This window comes from Sceloporus undulatus, chromosome 9, assembly GCF_019175285.1.
Source record: "Sceloporus undulatus isolate JIND9_A2432 ecotype Alabama chromosome 9, SceUnd_v1.1, whole genome shotgun sequence".
In the NCBI taxonomy this organism is placed as follows: domain Eukaryota; kingdom Metazoa; phylum Chordata; class Lepidosauria; order Squamata; family Phrynosomatidae; genus Sceloporus; species Sceloporus undulatus.
Window position 1 is genome coordinate 22,677,435 of NC_056530.1, and position 17,484 is coordinate 22,694,918.

The 17,484-nt window shown below is 42.9% G+C and overlaps 2 protein-coding genes and 1 long non-coding RNA gene across 13 annotated transcripts in view; 2 read left to right on the plus strand and 1 right to left on the minus strand.

Moving 5' to 3' along the window:
* The window catches only part of ADAD2 (adenosine deaminase domain containing 2), a 13,617-nt gene extending 5,196 nt beyond the window's left edge, over positions 1-8,421 (plus strand). For 8 of the 9 annotated variants that reach the window (XM_042439634.1, XM_042439640.1, XM_042439635.1 and 5 more), the window contains exons 3-11: positions 1,659-1,766; positions 2,853-2,897; positions 3,455-3,580; positions 3,841-3,991; positions 4,892-5,056; positions 5,519-5,733; positions 6,704-6,938; positions 7,680-7,812; positions 7,936-8,421. In XM_042439634.1, the coding sequence (XP_042295568.1) occupies positions 1,659-1,766; positions 2,853-2,897; positions 3,455-3,580; positions 3,841-3,991; positions 4,892-5,056; positions 5,519-5,733; positions 6,704-6,938; positions 7,680-7,812; positions 7,936-8,046 (1,289 nt within the window). In that variant the 3' untranslated portion in view covers positions 8,047-8,421. The remainder of the gene's footprint in view (positions 1-1,658; positions 1,767-2,852; positions 2,898-3,454; positions 3,581-3,840; positions 3,992-4,891; positions 5,057-5,518; positions 5,734-6,703; positions 6,939-7,679; positions 7,813-7,935) is intronic. The other variant, XM_042439642.1, reaches the window with a different exon arrangement.
* A 314-nt stretch (positions 8,422-8,735) lies between these two features.
* Positions 8,736-17,350, minus strand: LOC121915406 (ras-related protein ORAB-1-like). Of its 3 annotated transcripts, none has more exons than XM_042439653.1 (8): positions 16,726-17,350; positions 16,364-16,489; positions 14,331-14,455; positions 13,733-13,805; positions 13,034-13,129; positions 12,449-12,544; positions 12,120-12,251; positions 8,736-11,310 (listed from the first exon to the last, which is right to left on the minus strand). In XM_042439653.1, exons 3-8 carry the CDS (start codon positions 14,351-14,353, stop codon positions 11,089-11,091), a joined length of 642 nt encoding a protein of 213 aa, XP_042295587.1. In that variant the 5' UTR covers positions 14,354-14,455; positions 16,364-16,489; positions 16,726-17,350; the 3' UTR covers positions 8,736-11,088. The 3 variants fall into 3 exon arrangements, with proteins under 3 accessions (XP_042295587.1, XP_042295585.1, XP_042295584.1); XM_042439651.1 differs by having other exon boundaries at positions 16,364-16,492; XM_042439650.1 differs by lacking the exon at positions 16,726-17,350 and having other exon boundaries at positions 16,364-16,718.
* Positions 16,407-17,484, plus strand: part of LOC121915411 — a 48,653-nt gene continuing 47,575 nt past the window's right edge. Inside the window, exon 1 of the long non-coding RNA XR_006100711.1 lies at positions 16,407-16,532. This is a non-coding gene — a long non-coding RNA (uncharacterized LOC121915411). The remainder of the gene's footprint in view (positions 16,533-17,484) is intronic.

Sequence of the window (17,484 nt, forward strand, 5' to 3'; positions counted from 1 at the left end):
TTTATGTATATCCTGCCTCACCAGGCAGTTCAAAGCAACTAACAATAATAAAACAATGTTAAAATACAGTAAAACATCATAACCCATAAACTCTCCCACCCACAATAAAAATACTTTTTAATGATAAAACTAAGCAGGGACACTTGGAGGGCAATTGATGGGAAATATGAAACAGTGGGAAGATATTTGGAATAAAGGGTTCAAATTGACGTGTTCTTACAACCATAAAGAACATGTTCATAAAATGAAAAATAATTGGTATTTAATGCCAGATAGGCTGCATTCGCACTGCAGAAATAACTCAGTTTGATACCACTTTAATTGCCACGGCTCTATTCCATGGAATACTAGGAATTGCAGTTCGTTGTGGCCCCAGAGCCCTCTCACAGAGGAGGCTAAATGTCTCAAGAAAACTACAGTTCCCAGAATTTCATAGCATTGAACTATGGCTGTTAAAGTGGTGTCAAAACTGGATTATTTCTGTAATGAAGATGTAGTCATAGATTGGCTAAAATGCATAAAGATTAGTCAGATGTGTATTGGAAATGTAGAGAGCAAGTAGGACACTTTTTTCCATTTATGGTGGAAGTGTAAAAGAATGAAGAAATATTGGCTTAAAATGGATTGATGTTATGGTAAATAATTAAGTTGGAAGAGGAAAATACAAAATTAAACCGAGGGAAACAATGTTATTATTGAAGAAATTGTATTTTGGATTGGCAGGAAGTGTTTTGTTTCTTGGTTTAAAAGGGAAGAGAGAAAGAGGATTTTTTTGGCGCATGTCTTATTGCTTGTTTTGGCCGTTTTTATGTACAGTATTTATGTTTTTGTTGCCGTAGTTTAAATTTCTGAATAAAAATTTAATTGTATCGAACTAGGTTTGCCCAGTCCTTGAGACCTAGCAAGTAGGGCCTGGTGATGTTTCAAAGTTGATGTTACAAGGAGTAAGTCCTTAATCTTTGAGCATGATCCATTAAGTTGCACAACATGCCATTTAAATAATAATAATGATGATAACAAACCCCACCAGGTATGACAAACAGGAGGTTCGGTGTATTGGCCTGAGCCTTGCTCTTCAAATCTTGACCTGGGCTCGAATCCTCACTTCATGGTTGTACAGTAAGATCTCAGTATCCACTGATTTTTGAGCCACAGATTCAACCGTCCACGGCTTAAAAATATTTTTAAAACCCCATACATTCCAAAAAGCAAACCTTGATTTTGCTGTTTTATATAAGAGACTCCATTTCACTTTGCCACCTCTATTTATTAGGACTTGAGCCTCCCTGGATTTTGGTATCCATGCCCTAGAACCAACCCCCTTTTACATAGACCCTTACATAAAACCGCAAAGTCAAGGTTTGTTTTTTGGAATTTATGTACTGTATTTCTAAAGTATTTCCAAGCGGTGGATGGCTGAATCCATGGATACGGAGGGCCAACTGTATGGTGTTTTTTAAAATTTGTTCTAAACTGCCTTGAGTCCGGAAGTGGGGAAAAAGGTGGGATATAAATATTACAACAATAACATTGAGACTTGTGTGATCGAAGGACGTTCTCTTGATATTCTCAGTGACTTTAAGGTGACTCACATTCACGTTTTGCTTCCCTGCCCTTTCCCCCTTTCCCCTGCTTTTCCACCAACTTTCTTACTATAGCTTCTGCTTCTGCTGCTAGTGCTTCTGCTTCTTTTAAGAAGCCACTCCTAGATGGATGGGATCAGCCAGCAGATAATCGCTGTAATAACAAAGCAGAGAAGCACCAAGGTAAAATGAGTCTTGTGGAAACCAGAGCTTTTCATGGGTCGCCATTTCCTATTTCTGCCAACTAGACACTTACTCCCATTCCATGGATAATAATATATTTATTTATATCCCGCCTCTCCCTTCCGGGATCTAGGCAGGTAACAACAGTCCAATAAAACAAATACAGACAATAATAAAATTTCCTTAATCCCCTTAACCCTCCCTCTTGCTAAAATTACACACAAACATCAAGATACAATACAATATCCCCTGTATAGTGTACTTAGTTACACATTTTGTAACTAAAGATCGACACAGGTCAAATTATTCCAAGAGACCATCAGGAGAGGCAGTGAAAGAGAGAATGGATCAGTTTTGGTTAATTCAGCTGGAGGTTAGTCTGGAAAGGCCTGCCAGAAGAGATCTGTCTTTATCGCCTTTGACAACGCCTCCAAAGATGTAATATGGCGGATCTCTTCCGGCAGGTCATTCCATATTTTAGGAGCGGCAGCTGAAAAGGTAGTCTGGGAAGTCACCACCGGCCTGGTTTTCTTGGGCTGGAGTAGGTTCCTTCCAGAGGACCTGAGTGTGCGGGAAGGATTGTAAGGGAGGAGGCGTTTCCTCAAGTATGCATATGAAGTTGGGAAAAGAATAAATGAGTGGTGAACCTGCCACTTTGGGTCCGGTACTGAGAGAAAGGTGGGGTTATACATTAATCTATGAATGACCCAGGAGTACATGTCCTGGTCCGTGACTCATTGGCTGCCAGTCCCTGATGAATTTCCAGAAAATTTTAAACAATGGTAGCCAGTGGACACAATTATGGTGCCACAGGGACTGCAAAATACGGATGTTGCTCACCCTTCCCTTCAATCCCCTAAATTTGTAGCCTTGCAGAGAGAGACTTTGAAAATCACTCATCTTAAGAACGCTTATATTTGTTGTGTGTTCTAATTTCCTGGGTCACTTTGCCTACCCCTTTTCTTTGGATGTCTAAACTGTGTGTCTAAATGCTTGATGGAGATTTAGTGCAACTAGAATGCTAGAAATTTGGGGACTGAATACAAATGCATCTCCTCACACAGTTTTTAATTTTGTGTTCTCTAGGCTTCCCAGCTGTCCATGTTCCTTGTGTGAAACCACTGACTGTTGGTAAGGATGAGACCTTTAAATAATAAAAAAAGAATCATCAGTTACATCTCTTGTATCCATGACTTTAATGTTGCATTTGTCCTAAGAAGATGTTTTGGAGTTTTTCTTTTTTCCAAACACTCCTTGCTTTTAAGACGTCGGCAACAAAATTTTTGTGGCCTTTTGCGTTCTTCATTTGATGCAGTGGTGTCACTAGGAGGGTGTACTAGGATGAGACACACTGGATGACAGCCTCAGATGGCTTTGTTTGTGTGTGTATGTCCTAGCAACAACACCCCCCCTGCCCCAAAAGAACCATAAGCAGCATGCCTCTTTTTAAATTTACAGTACATCCATTGAAACCTAACACATTCTTAGGTGTAAAATTCTAACTTAAGAATATTGCCAATACTGGAATATTGCCAGTACTGTGCTATGCAGGTACTGGTTTTGGTTATTGTGAATGAAGACATGGACTAGTTTCCCACCACCACCTGAGATCATTGCCAGGATTTGCAGAACAAGCAGCCCTTAGAGATGTCAGATAGAGGTTGACCTGTCTCTCTTCTCTCCACCAGAAAACGATATCACCCACCCACAGCGCTGTGCTGCCATTACAAGTGATATGTGTGACATGCTCCTGGGGGACGAGCTGGACTACAAAGGTTGCATGAGCAGCATTTCCGCATTCATTCTGGAGAGAGGTGAGCAACTGGTTGAGTTTTTAAGTCATGTAGGCCAGTAGTTCCCAGGCATGGGTCCTCCAAGTGTTTTTGGACTTCACCTCCCAGAATCTCTGGCCAGCTTGGCCAACAGTCAGCAATTTTGGGAGCTGACGTTTGAAACGTCTGTAGGACCCAAGTTTGGGAATCACTGGTCTAGCTGATATATTAACTTTTAGATGGTGCACTGCCTCCTTGCGTTTGAGATTTTCATGGATCCATTCCTGTGCCTGTTTCCTTAGAAGTTGCTGACAGTCAGAGCTCTTGCAAGGAGACCTATGAACTGGTCGCTCTGGGAACAGGGGACGCTTGCTACAAAGGTTGGATGGAGTTCAAGGGCAGGAGGCTCCATGATATGCATGGCATGGTAGTAGCCCGCAGAGCCCTCCTGAGGTGAGTGACCCCTTCCTTGTCCTGGGAGACTGGGTTTGTTGGGCAAAATAGGGGAAAGGAAAACCGGGGAGTGGTGCACACCAAAAACAAGATACTCCAGGGATCAGTCCTGCCTAGAAAAAATAAGAGGTTCTTATTGAAAGCTAGTTTCTTATAGAACTGGCAGGTGGCTCTTAATATGAGGGATGTCCCCTATCAAAGGGCTGGGAAGATTTTCCTTTTAAAGAGGCTGAACAAGATACCAAATAAAATAAAATCCCCATATTTTAGTGTGTGAGCTCTTGATAGAGACAGAAATATATGCATCATGTAACATCAACAATATGTGAATTTTACAATGGAACAAATGGATAACTGCTCCATTTTACTTCTAAAATGCTGTTTTATGGGGGTCATTTGGAAATTTTGTACCATTTTTATAGTGCAAATCTTCTCTAGAAAAAAAAACATTGAAAGAAAACAGCTCATGTATTTCTTGCATGTGCCTTCAAGTCGGCTGCCGAATTATGGTGACCCCATGAATTTCATAGAGTTTTCTTAGGCAAGGAATACTCAGAGGTGGTTTTGCCAGTTCCTTCCTCTGAAATATACCTAGCACATAATGAATAGCAAGGTTTTTGTTAATTGCAGGGATTTTTAAAACAAGCGAACAACTAACCCATAACATATGACCTTTAAAATGATAATATTATTCTCCCAAGTTCTGGGGAAAGGGTGTTTCCTAAGGACAAAAAGATCTTACATTCTGGCCCTTTGCCTGAGATGCTGTTGTGCATTTATGCCAGCACAGGCTGTCCCAACATGTTGGTGGCAGGAATAAAAAGGCCATGGATGCAGCAACTGCAAAGCAAAGAAGGCAGATTAGTCCTTATTTGTCAAAATCCTATAATTTCTCACCAGGTACTTTTATAAGCAACTACTGATGTACTCCAGCCAAACCCCCGCTGCCCTTGAGAGGTGCATCTTCTGCCCAGCAGACGATGGGGTGCACCTGACTCTGAAACCAAAGTACTATCTGCATCTCTATATGAGCCAAACACCCAGTGGAGCTGCGGAGAATTTCCAGTGAGTACTTTGTGTGAGTAGTTGGAGCAGGACATGGAGATAGTTGGAAACATGATGTGAACAAGAACAATCATGTCAGAAGAGCTGGCTTATTTTTGTGCTTTGAATCATGGTATGTTTTCCAACTCTGAAGACAGACAGAGAGCAGCCAGACTTAATAGCAGGGCAATTTTATCTAGGTGTACACCCAGATAAAGAGGGGAGTAATAATTAATTTGCTATATTCTCTGTTTCATCATGGCAATCAGGATGACCTGCAGAAGGTTCTGAGATGGCATCCAGCTAGGTGCTGACTAGATGCAGACTTACTTAGGTTCCCTAAGGGGCTTTATGCCCTATGATCCTTCAACCCCCATTTAACTAATCCACTTGCTAGCTAGAAGTGCCTAGTCCCACACTGTTCTCTCAATTGATGCCATTTCCCTTTGTGTGGTTTTTTTCTTTTTCTTCTCTTGCTCACAGAACCAGGTTGTCACCACCAAAGCCAGCTGCTGGACTTCATGTTAACATTAAAGGGGAGCTCAGGCCTGTCCCCTACTGCCGCCCCAGTGTACTGTCTTCCTACGTCTACTGTGTCTCTGGCAGTGATAAACTGACCCGCTGGAGCGTTTTGGGTATCCAGGGTGCCCTCCTCAGCCACATCCTCCTCCCTGTGTACATCACCAGCATTGTCGTAGGTGATTGCTTTCCCTGTGTTGTTTCCCTTAGAAAAGATCAGGTGCAATTTTAGCATCATCCTATTCTCTCAGTCACAGATATTTTAATATTCCACGCTTGTAGAGAAAAAGAGAAGGATGAATTGAGCACTGAATGTCCCTTGATTTTTGGACACTTACTGAACAAAGAGCTTTTTGTGCTAATCGGGAATTGATGGTGAGGCATGCCAATATACACAGTCCTAAGGAAATGTGGAAGCCTTGGGGCTGGGGGAGGAGAATTTTATCAAGCAGAGAGCGTCTTGAATTCAGTTGTCTGAGGATCACCATAAGGGGTTTGGATGACAATTTTTCCCTTGTGGTATCAATGAGAATGTCATGCAGGACCCAAAAGCAGGGCCAAGGGTTGAACCACTGGTTGCCTTACTTTCTTCCCTGTTGTGTTGCTGTGTGCTCTCCAGCCATCTCTGGCTTATGATAACCCTAAGGTGAATCACAAAAACCCACTGGGGGAGCTTGGGCAAGTCATACCCTCTGAGCCTCAGAGGATGGCAAAGGCAAACCCTTTCTGAACAAATCTTGCCAAGAAAACCCAGCAATGGCTACGCCTTAGGGTCACCATAAGTAGGAAACAACTTGAAGGCACACAACAACACAGGTGAACCTATCACTGTATCGTTGTTGTTTTTTTGCAAAGATTTGAAGTTGATTTGTCATTACCTTCCTCTGAGGCTGACAGAGTGTGACTTTCCCAAAGTCACCTAGTGGGTTTCATTGGGGATTTGAACTGTCGTCTCCCAGAGTCCTAGTCCAACACTCAGATCATTACACCATGCTATCTTTCTTCCCTGATTCTGACTTGAATCACATCAGTGTCTCCATTATCCTTCTGGGTAGAGTTTGGAGAGAATTAGCATATGCTATGCTCCTAGACCATGTTGGATTCAGTATCTTCTCTTTTTCTCACTCTTTTCTCACTTATACATTCTAGCTGATCCTTACCAAGACCCTACCACCCTCAATTGGGTCATCAATGATCGTCTGAAGCTGGGACCAGGGGACAAGTTACCAGAATCCTATAACCAAAAGCAGGTGTACCTCTTTGACGGCCCCCGCATAGCCCCCATTGAGACACCTCCAGACTGTTGCTCCTGGAGCCTTAACTGGTGCGGTGGAGATGAGATGCTAGAACTTGTGAATGCGACCGTCGGGAAGGCAGTCCGGGAGTAAGTTCAGGCCAGTGATGGCGGGCAAAAGAGACTGCCAGGCTTGTAACCTGCATATGTTCTGTCATGTCATTAATTTTGGTTTACTGCCAAGTTCTGTATTCAGCAAACCAAATCCTGCAGTTTCTGGCAAAGATAAATTGCAAACTGTGCTTTTTATTCAGGCCTCTTGTGGCTAATAAATTGGAATGGTCAGAAACAAAGGGAGCCAGTGGAAAGCAAAGACAGACAATATTTCTTAGGGGCTCAAATTGTTATAATTTTCTTTTTCCACCACTCGATTGATAGCCTGAACAGAAAGTGGTTGAGAGTTACAAATCAGATATACTGCATGGTTCCAAATTCATTTTAGGCCTATGTATTTGGCGACAAAAAGCAATGGAAGATAACTGTTACCAGAAGTTGTGCATACCATTTAAATATACCTATACCTTTGTTCCAGGCTACTTACTGCTCACTATAGTAAGCTTAAAAAATGTATGTGTGACGGCTAATGTAACTGCGTTGCATGTAGAAGGAAGAAATTTGTTGTTGTTTTAAGAATATTTTCAGTTTCATGTCTACACTTTATGGAACTTGGGCTCTTGAACCAGGATTCCACAATTCCCACTCTGCCTTCTGTTTGTCATCTTGGTACAGTAGCGGAATTGTACTGAGATGCATTGTTGTTGTTGCTTTAAAAGAAAGCGTACTTTGTTCTGTGGGTTCTTGTTGCTTCATGATATGAATGCCTTCTCACAGCATTACAGACCCAGGAGACCAGTATCGTCCTTGTCGGCTTTGCAAGGCTGCCATGCTGAAGTCATTCAGGAAGGTAGCACATGAGATGAAGAGGGAAGACCTGGTGTTGCTGCCCACGTACCACGAAGCCAAAGTGAGCCCCTTAAGTTCCTCAAAGACCTCTGATTTTCCCTGTTTTGCTTTTAGAATTGAGCCTACTTCCTCAGAGCTTAAATCTCACTTTTAAGGTTTTCCTTCTTGATTTCCTCAACTCCAGGTTCAAGCTGAAGCCTACCAGAGTGCCAAGCGCCAGGTGTATGACCAGCTGAGCTTGCAGGATTATGGCAAGTGGCCCCAAAAGCAGTTGGTGGACATCTTTGCCAACTAGAATTGGGAAGCACCCAAACCAAAACCAAACATTGCCTATTTTGCTAACAAGAGTTTACTGTTACATCCAAATGTGTACAGAGGCAAAGGAGAAATGTACAGGCCCTGGTTTTCTGTTTTGACTGGTTAAAGATTAATTTTGATTTATTAGAAAAAGAGTTGGCTTGTTCTGTGTTTCTATGGAAATGTTCGCTGCCTTTGCAGTGTATTCTTGTTAAAGACATGTTTGCTGGTTGTTCAAACTGAGATGATATTTGTGCTATGTGAATGTATATCCCATTCAGAATGGAACATGGCGCAATGACCTCTCCTCTTTTTGTCTCCCTGTGAACTTAGAATCCCTTGATTTAAATAAAAGTCTTCATTTTAAGCCTAATTTTTTTTACTTCTGCAAATTTGGTGGAGAAAAACACAGTGTGGTTCTGAATATGGACTAGTGAGAATTTTGACCTGAATTTCAAGGAAACAAACATTGTGTTCAAGTAATGGCTCATATTTTTACGATCAAGGAACAAGACCAGCTGCTAGATCAGCTTCTCCAAGTGTCTTTTGCTTCAGTCAGCAAATGTCTTTCCTCTGGAGCCCCCACAGACATTCCCAGCAACCATTACTGGGACCCTCTTGCCCTTACCTTTCCTTTTGGGCTGGAGAAAAGCCTCTTTTACTGTATAACCGAGACAGAGGCAAGAGGAGGATGAAGATGGTTTATTGTTGACACACAAAATATGGGAAGGGAAGTTCAGGGTAAATGGGGATGAACTGGGAAGGGATCCATTATTGCAGGGTTTGCGTATTTGTTTTTTGAAGTATGCAACCAGACAAAAAGTATGGAATTGTTTGAAAAAAAAGAAATTACACACACAGCCTGCCTCTTTTGCCTGTGCAATTTAAAATTCAAGTCATGCAGAAGTTGCATTGTTGATAGATGAGGTAAAAAGGAGTCTGAAAAGTAAAGTTGGTGGGCCTGGCTCCTCTATAACGCTAAGCCCTTGGGTCATGTCCAGTTACTGTTTCTCCCGTTCTCCAGACAGTTTCCAAGACTGAAAAGAACATGGCAAAAACTCTCTAGAGCACATTTGGGGGTACTTTGGGGGGCCAAAACACATTTTGCAATGCTGGGGTTGGCAAAAACAGACCTCTGGGCCATGCTTTGCCCGACCCTGCAATATACTATTCTTATTAGACTGAATTTCATTAAGAGAAGGCAGTTCGGATAGAAACAGTGAAAGTTGCCAGAGACTTTCTACTCTCATAGAAGGCTGTTCTGTGCTTCTCCAGATTGAGAGAGAGAGAAAAGAACCTGCATAGCTCTTCTTGCCTAGAGGAAGAGAAGTATTGAGTGATCTGACTTTTCCTGTCTACTTCTTTGAAGCCTGCCAGAACTGGGAAGCAAGCATTTAAACCGGTACAAGCTCTCCAAATGCTTAAGGTACTGCTACTTTCTTTTTCCTTCTGGTCTATGAAATACATGGAAGCAGGATGACTGTTTCTTTAGGAATCTCCAGTTGTTCCAGGCAAAGTGGGTACAATACTAAGAAGGGTGTAAGCTGAAGCCTGTTGGTACTACTCCAGTTGTTCCAGACAGAGTCTGTACTGTACTGTACAATATTAAGGGTGTGAGCGCATCATGATCCGCTTTATAGGCGAATGGGAACACCCCCCTTGTTTCTGCATCTATTCTTCCTCGTTTTAGTCTTTTGTTAAATTATAATCTCTCCAAAATTTGTTTAGGGTTCATGGTACTACCCTTGGATATTCATACCATCAGATTAAAGATTTTCAGCATTAATGCTGTCGGATTCCCAGTTCCAAATATTTTCTCCCACAGTGTTTTGGCTCCTATAACTAATACATCACCTCTGTGCGACTCTCAAATTGTGTGTGTATGCAGACAGTCACACACAGAGGAAATGCACTGATGTGTTCGGCATCAGCATTGTATTACATTGTACACCATACACACAGAGCAGAATCACACATCGTTGTGCAGCACAGGCATACCTCAGTTCTTAAAGCCACTGACAGCGAATCTTCTTTTTATAGAGTCTTTGTATTCTCCTCCTCTTTCTAGCTGGAAGTGTTTTAGTAGTATCAGCATTGGGAAGACAGTGAAGGAGGGCTGGAGAAGCATAGTCTTTCTGTGTCTGGTTAATAGTTTTTTCCCTCCTTTTCATTTGTAGGGAACTTAGGATCTGAAGTTCTTTGCAGGGAGAGAGGGGAAAAACTGGGGATGGAAAAGAGCAAATGGAAATTTCTCCGGACCTTCCCCAAACCAGAATTCCCAACATTCATGAGAGTTAAAGTGGTATAAAACTAATGCATGTGTGGAATGTAGTTTTGTCCCTGGAAGTACCAAATAGCAGTGGCTGTGAAGGAGCAGAATGAAGCCATCCATTGTTTATATTAGTCTTAAAACTTTCCAAAATGAAATAAGAGACTGATGGTGTGTGTATGTGTGTGTGTGTGATGGGGGTGGTGGAAGGGATATGGTGGTTAGTAGCCCATGAAGTGATGTTCAGCGCATGCTCCAAATGGTGGATGTGCCCGTTTCAAAGGCAGAAGGATCAGGAAATCATGATAGTTCCAGATGAATGATCCTTGTATGAAAACCTTTTCCCCTTCCTCAACATGTTTTGGAACTCCTGGCTTTCCCTTGTTGTGTAACTTGGCCAGCTCCTATACTTTTGGACAGTCTAGTTTAGTGGGACGTTCATGTCCTCCCAGTGGACTAAATGGGAGCGTTGTCAGCATCGGGGGAATTGTGCTGCATATGCGGCAAGTTACAAGGTGGTGGCTGGGCAGGAACAGATATTACGGCTCCAAAGTCAGAAGAGTAGGATGAAGGAAACAAAGATTAGCCAAGGCTGCTTTACCAGCAGAAGTCTCATTGTGCATTCCAAGTCTATAAAGACAAGTAGGGATGCTATGCAGAAAAGGGTAGTCCAGGTGCCTTTAGTTGTTATGTAGGCCCCAGGGTTGCTGACCCCAACACACACACACTCTCCAAACCTTCCACTTTCCTTGCTCTTGGGGTGAGTGCTCTTTAGCAGCAGCTTCCGCCTCCGTCTTCTCCTTGGCCCGATCCCTCTTGCCGCAGGGGGCCGCTCTGGATGTGGAGGTTGGATTTGTGGCTGTCGTTCTGGGTGGGACCGCTGCTCACTCGGTTCTTGATCTCAGCTGCCATAGTCAGGAATGCCTGTTCAACGTTGGTGGCGTTTTTCGCACTGGTCTCTAAGAAGGGCACCCCGAGGGAGTCTGCATATTCCTACAGGCAAGGAATTCAGGACGGAACAACAGTGAAAACAACAACAACAGTAATTGGCATTACTTTTGCTAAGAGGGAAAGAACTGTGTTTGCAAATGTACAGTCAGGCCTCCTTATCCATGGATTTTTTATCCACAGATTCAAGCATCCACAGCTTGAAAATATTCCAAAAAAGTATAAATTCCAAAAAGCAAACCTTCATTTTGCCATTTTATTATATAAGGGACACCAATTTGCTCTGCCATTATATTTCATGGGACTTGAGCATCCATGGATGTTATCCAACGGGGGATCCTGAAACCAAACCTCAGCGAATAACAAGGTCCCACTGTACATGTGAAATACTATGCTACTTGGATTCTTTATTTAAGAATTTGCTGCCGAATGTGTTGTCACCATTTTAGGCCTTACATATGATCAGTGGTTATTTTATATTTCATACTTTTCCTGGAGTCTCTGACAGTAGTTGCTTCCATTTTCCAGGGAACACTTTGAACATAGAAATAGGATGAATGGACCCTCATCTTCTAGGACAGGTTACACTGATCCCAGGCAGCTTTTTCTTTCACCCCTTTCAGTATGGGATAGCAATGAGATGTTTTGCTGAATTAAAAGAAATCTTAGGAACAAGGCTGTGGTGTTGGAGTTGGAAGCTGTTTTGTGAATTGGTAAGAATACGCTAACTTTGGCTTCAAAATGATAATGTTCGATATTATAGCAGTATGTGGCAAATATATTGCTTTATACTTTGATAGGAATTTAGGAAAAGGTGGTATGTGACGTTCCACCCCTTCTCCCTAGGTGTGTACCTTGGCTGTGGTGTAGTCCACTGCTTTCTTGCTAGTAAGGTCGCTCTTATTTCCTACAATCAGCTTGTTCACATTCTCACTGGCGTAGCGGTTGATCTCCTCCATCCAGAGCTGCATGTTGCTGAACGAATCCTGGAAAAGTGAGAGAGAGAGGCCAGAGAAACCCCTTGCATCAGTGTGCTTTTGTGCGATGTCAGGGCAAAGCATGACCTCAGCTGAATCCCCCTAACTAACCCATTTTCCTAGCCCTTTTCCTCATTGCCTGTCTGAGTCCCTCAAGCATTGCACTGGCTTTCCTTCCATGGAAAACTGGCTTCTGGGTATCTCACCTGGTCGGTCACATCATACACAATGATGATGCCATGCGCGCCTCGATAATAGCTGGACGTGATCGTTCGGAAGCGCTCCTGCCCTGCTGTGTCCCACTGGAACAGAGAAGGAATGGATAGCAGCTTGTTTTGATCTGTATAAATCAACTTAACCACAACAACAATGCAATGCTGGTATTTTTGGTCCTACTTTTCATTCTTTGGACCTATTGCCCACTAGTAAACCCCATGAACTTTTCTGAATCTGAACCTGGTTCCCTTCTGGTGCAGGTGGTTGTTGCGTTGTACCATGCAATGAAGCTTTACAAAAGATTGTGACAGACTGAATCAGATGTTAGAGGAGAAAGTGGATTCTCTACTTGTCCAAGCTGCTCGATAAGAACTGTTTCTAGTTCATTTTGTCAGGCCAGAAAAAGAAAAGCTTGCACCTGCAGAGGTTTTGTATTCCATGCAGCTTTTGAGGGTATAGGATTGGAAGCCTCTGTCCTTTCTACTAGCTGGTGTAATGTTTGCCTTTTGAAGAGAAGGAACACCAGTGGCTTGCTTTTCTTCCTACGGTTTTTCAACCCAATGGGATGTACTCACAATTTGCAGCTTAATTGTCCTTCCTTCCAACTCAATTGTTCTGATTTTGAAATCTACACCGATGGTGCTGATGTAGCTGTCTGTATAGGTATCATCCTAGAGAAGAAGAAGAGAGGAAAATGTCAGTGTTTTCAAACAGCATTTTATAACATGGTCTACTTGAAAACACTGAAATTCTAGACCATGCCAACAACTATCAGGTCAGGATGCACAGGGAAGCCACTGAAATCCACAAACACCTGGACAACTTCAACAGGAAAGAAGAAACCCTTAAAGTGAGCAAAGTTTGGTTCTCAGTCCTGAAAACACCAAATTTAAGACCCAGCAAAATGCAAATGAAAACCACCCAGGATCAGGGTTTTTCCCAGCAGACAATGCATCTCTAGTTAAACAGACACGACTCCTTCTTGCATATCCCCCCACCCTGAGGCCTTGCCATTCAGAAGAATACACAGATGTAAATCACTCCTCCCAACCCAGGGTCCCACAGGATGTATATACCCAATTCCTTTCCAGGCAAGCATTCTCTGAAGATGCCAGCCAGAGATGCTGGCGAAATGTCAGGAATAAACTCTTCTAGAATATAGCCACAGAGCCCGAAAAACCCACAAAAAAACTACAGCCATAGTTGCTTCACTCTGCCTAAAGGTAGGGCTGGCCCTGCTGAAGGTCATTGAATTCTTCACAGTGAGCACTTACTGCAAAGCGGAGCAGGAGACACGACTTCCCAACGCCAGAATCACCAATCAGCAGCAGTTTAAACAAATAGTCACTGTTGGGGAAGAAGGAAAGAGAAACAAAACTGAGCAATTGAAATGATCTAGTTTATAAGGACTTTTCCCCTACCTTAGGAGGACAGGGTTGAAATCTGGTTATGGACAGAAGACTAAACTGAAGCTATTGTGCTTTGGACATATCATGACATGAGATGATTCTTTGGAAAAGAATATGATGCTTTGTAAAGTGGAAAAGAGGAAGATGGATTGATTCAATCAATGGAGCCATGGTTGTCTTGATTTTGCAAGACCTGAGCAGGTCTGTCAGTGACAGGTTCATAGAGGTTTGGAATACATACAGCTGCCATTTGTTGAGGCTGGTTGAATGGCAAATAACAATTGTCCAGATGTCACTGGTTCTGTGTACATACCTCTGGGCAGGCATCCAAAACCCAGTGACTAAGAATGACTTAAATGTGAATGGCCTGGTGAAAACCCTGTTTACTAAGCATCACCTCCACTGTATCTGTGTAAATCATCCCTTACCAACAGAGTTTCTTCCTCCTTGGCTTGATACTCACTATTCAGGGCTGATGGTTGACATACTGGCAGGCAGACATGCAGAAAACCTCGGTGTCCTGCTATTTTAAGTGGACAAAAAGGACAAGGCTAGGTAGGATGTTGTAGTTCCCTGGGTTTAGTTTGCCTTTTGGAGAGAGAAGAATACAGTAGTTGTGTATAGAATTTTAAAATATACATCTTACATATTCCTTCTTGATGCATCCAAGGAGTGGGGGATACTTGTTCCAAAATTTGAAAAGGTGAGAATGGTTGCAGGGAACAATTTCAAAACTGAATTTTTGAACTACTTCCTCTCCCCCTTTTTTCCTCTGATTGCGGCCCAGTTTTCAGTTCAGATTGTCAAGACACATTTTCTTATTATGAAAAGTCACATATATCCCAGTTTAAAGATATAGCCGTGTGAGTCTGTAGGATCAGTATGTAGAGAGATCTTGTAGCACTTTTGAGTCTCACTGAAAGAAAGATGTTGGCAGCAATGAGCTTTACTAGATTTCAGTCTACTTCATCAGATGCATTATATATACATACATCTCAATTTGTTTGAGTGCCATTTAATTCTCTAAATGTAGGGTATATTCAGTTTTCTAAAGCTAGGGTATATTCAGTATGTTATCCATGCTACCCTGCCATGATTATACTTATCAATCAGGTGACTCCTTGTTTCCTTTGCTAACTTTAACTTTCTCATTCCCAGACATTTAATTTGTCAGTAAAAGTTTCTGAACCTTATTGAAATCCATGAGCCCATCAGACATCTTTCCAGAGGTACTTCACATTTTCCGGGATTAGATCCCTGGGTAAGATTGCCAGGTTTCCCTTATTTTAACAGATTACACTTATTTCAGGGCCAGAAACCCCGTCCTTTATAGGAAAGGCTGGTGTCCCTTATTGTAAGGGATGTCCCTTATTTGAAGGTTGGAAAGCTTTTCTTTTTACACTGATGCAAAAAACAAACAAACCCATATTCCAGAGTGTGAGCCCTTCGTCAAAATGTGTGCATTGTGTAAATTTGTGAACATGGACAATATCTTAAAATATATGGCTGAATTAACTGCAGTAAATCCATTTATTTGGTGTTTAGGTAGAACACAGACTTGTCAATAACTCCTTCCTGATTGTCAAAATCTGCATGTCATGAGTTTCCGTGGCTTCTTCCTGCTGATTTGAAAACTTGGCAACACTACCCTTGGCTCAAATTAAGCTGCTTTCCGGCCTGCGTTCTGCATCTGAGTGAGGTAGGAGGTTTTTTTCCCCCTTATAAAACCAGCTGTCACTGTAAACCAGCTAGTTTCTCAGGGCCATTGCACACAACAGACATAATGGTTTTATAATAGTTTTAACTGTAATGGCTTTGCCAAAGAATCCTGGGAATTGTAGTCCAGTGCTGAGAACTTTGGCAGGAATCGTTAGCCGCCCCCCCCCCCCCCCTCCAAACTGCCCTATCAAAAAACTATATTACCCAAGGAACCCTCCCTATGAAGAGAGCAAACCATCAAACCATTTTGGCTGTAATATGCTTGTCACTTATTTAAATGCAGACATATTTTTCTCCTAGATTACACAAACAACCACTGTTTAACTAAAACCAAACGTAGAGATGACTGTGATTAAGTTCTGTCTTCTGCGTTAACCAGGGAAATGAATGCTGGCCTGTTGCAGAAGAGCTACGACTCCACACTTTTTAGGACCAAGGTCCATCTCTGCCCCTGTATTTGGTACCATCTATTGGGGACCTGCCAAAAAATGATTAAATTTGGCCCCATCTCTCTAGAATTAGCCTGAAACACAGACCCTTGGAAGCAGGCATAATGTGCTGCCTTACTCCTTCGGCTATCCTGCCCCCGCCCCAGCTAGTAGCAATGCAGTAAAATGTCTTCCAGTTTGTCCTGTATGATCCCCAAAAAAGCCAGCTCTGTTGGAGAAGGAAGAAATCTTGTTCTCCTTCCTCCCTGCCTCCCTGCCATCCTCCTTTCTGTCCCTGCTTCAGGAAAAAAGGGATGGATTTGAAGGTGAAATGGAAGGGCGGTGTTACCGTTTCCTCTGTGCTTTGGATCCAGTGTTCTCTCCTTCCAAGCAGGTGCTGTCTGGTCCTGCAGAGCAAGAGGATAGGCGAAGGGTTTCTCTCTGGGAGAAGACTGGTCCCTCTTTTTCACAGTATCTGCTGGAGAGTGAGGACAGAAGATGGATGAAGTCCCATGCAGGTAGAGTGGCAGCCTGAACCATCCCCCGTTAATACAGAAATAGCCCTGCTAGTCCATTGTAGTAGCATCCCCTTGTTGCTGGACCACAAGGCCTGCAATCCAAATCTAGCAGCGCCTGAGGCAGAGGCTAAATTCTACCCCAAAGCACTAGGATTGCCCCTTTCAAGTGAAGAAACAAAGGACCTCTCCCCACCCTCTGGCTCCCTCTTCCCCAGATTTCCCCCCTTCCAGCAGCTCTTTGCCTCCCTCCCCAGCCCTCCTCTGTTTTGCAGCAAAGAAGATGCTCTCCCAGCTGTGGGCCCTGCCATTGGCCAGATGTTGGAGATGACATCATCTGATGAAGCAGAGGATTGGCTGGGAAGGGAAAGGGATGGACCTGCTGCTGTCTTTCATCTTGGAGGATGGAGGGATGGAGATGGAGGGATGAAGCTGCAAAGCAGGGAGGAGGGTCCCTGCTGTAGAAATAGTGGCTGGGTGACTGGTTGGGCTTGTAGGGTGAGGGTCTAAATAGATGAGCCTAGAAAAGATGCAGGAAGTGAATGGTGGCACATGATATGCCTCGCTGCTCAATACCAGGCCATTTTCCTCTTTAGCATCCTCCCCTGATTCCTAAAAGTATGGGATGTCAGGGGGAGTTGTGGGGTGATTGTAAATTGCACTTATTTTCATAGAATCATAGTGTTGGACAAGATCTCAAGGGCCATCCACTCTAACCCCATTCTGCCATGCAGGAATACTTGCACAATCAAAGCAGAAACATTTGGAACCATTGATTAGTTATTAATTGGTTTTTGGTAGTGTGTGTCCCCCCCCCCCCCCAAGAAATAGCCATGTTAGTCTGTTGCGGCATGAAAAGAAAAAAGAAATTTAGCAGCACTTTTAAGTAAAAAATAAAAGTAAAAAGATGCGCATCAGTGCTTCTTTGGGGCCACTTTAATGGTGGGTTTTGTGC

What these genes read in the sequence shown, in the direction of transcription:
- LOC121915406 (XM_042439653.1), bottom strand. Translation starts at nt 14,353, where the DNA reads ATGTCAACCATCAGCCCTGAATA. An exon ending in GTCTCCTGCTCCGCTTTGCA is followed by an intron (nt 13,130 to 13,732) that starts GTAAGTGCTCAC and finishes CTTCTTCTCTAG; the next exon opens with GATGATACCTATACAGACAG. An exon ending in TGGACTACACCACAGCCAAG is followed by an intron (nt 11,311 to 12,119) that starts GTACACACCTAG and finishes CCTTGCCTGTAG; the next exon opens with GAATATGCAGACTCCCTCGG.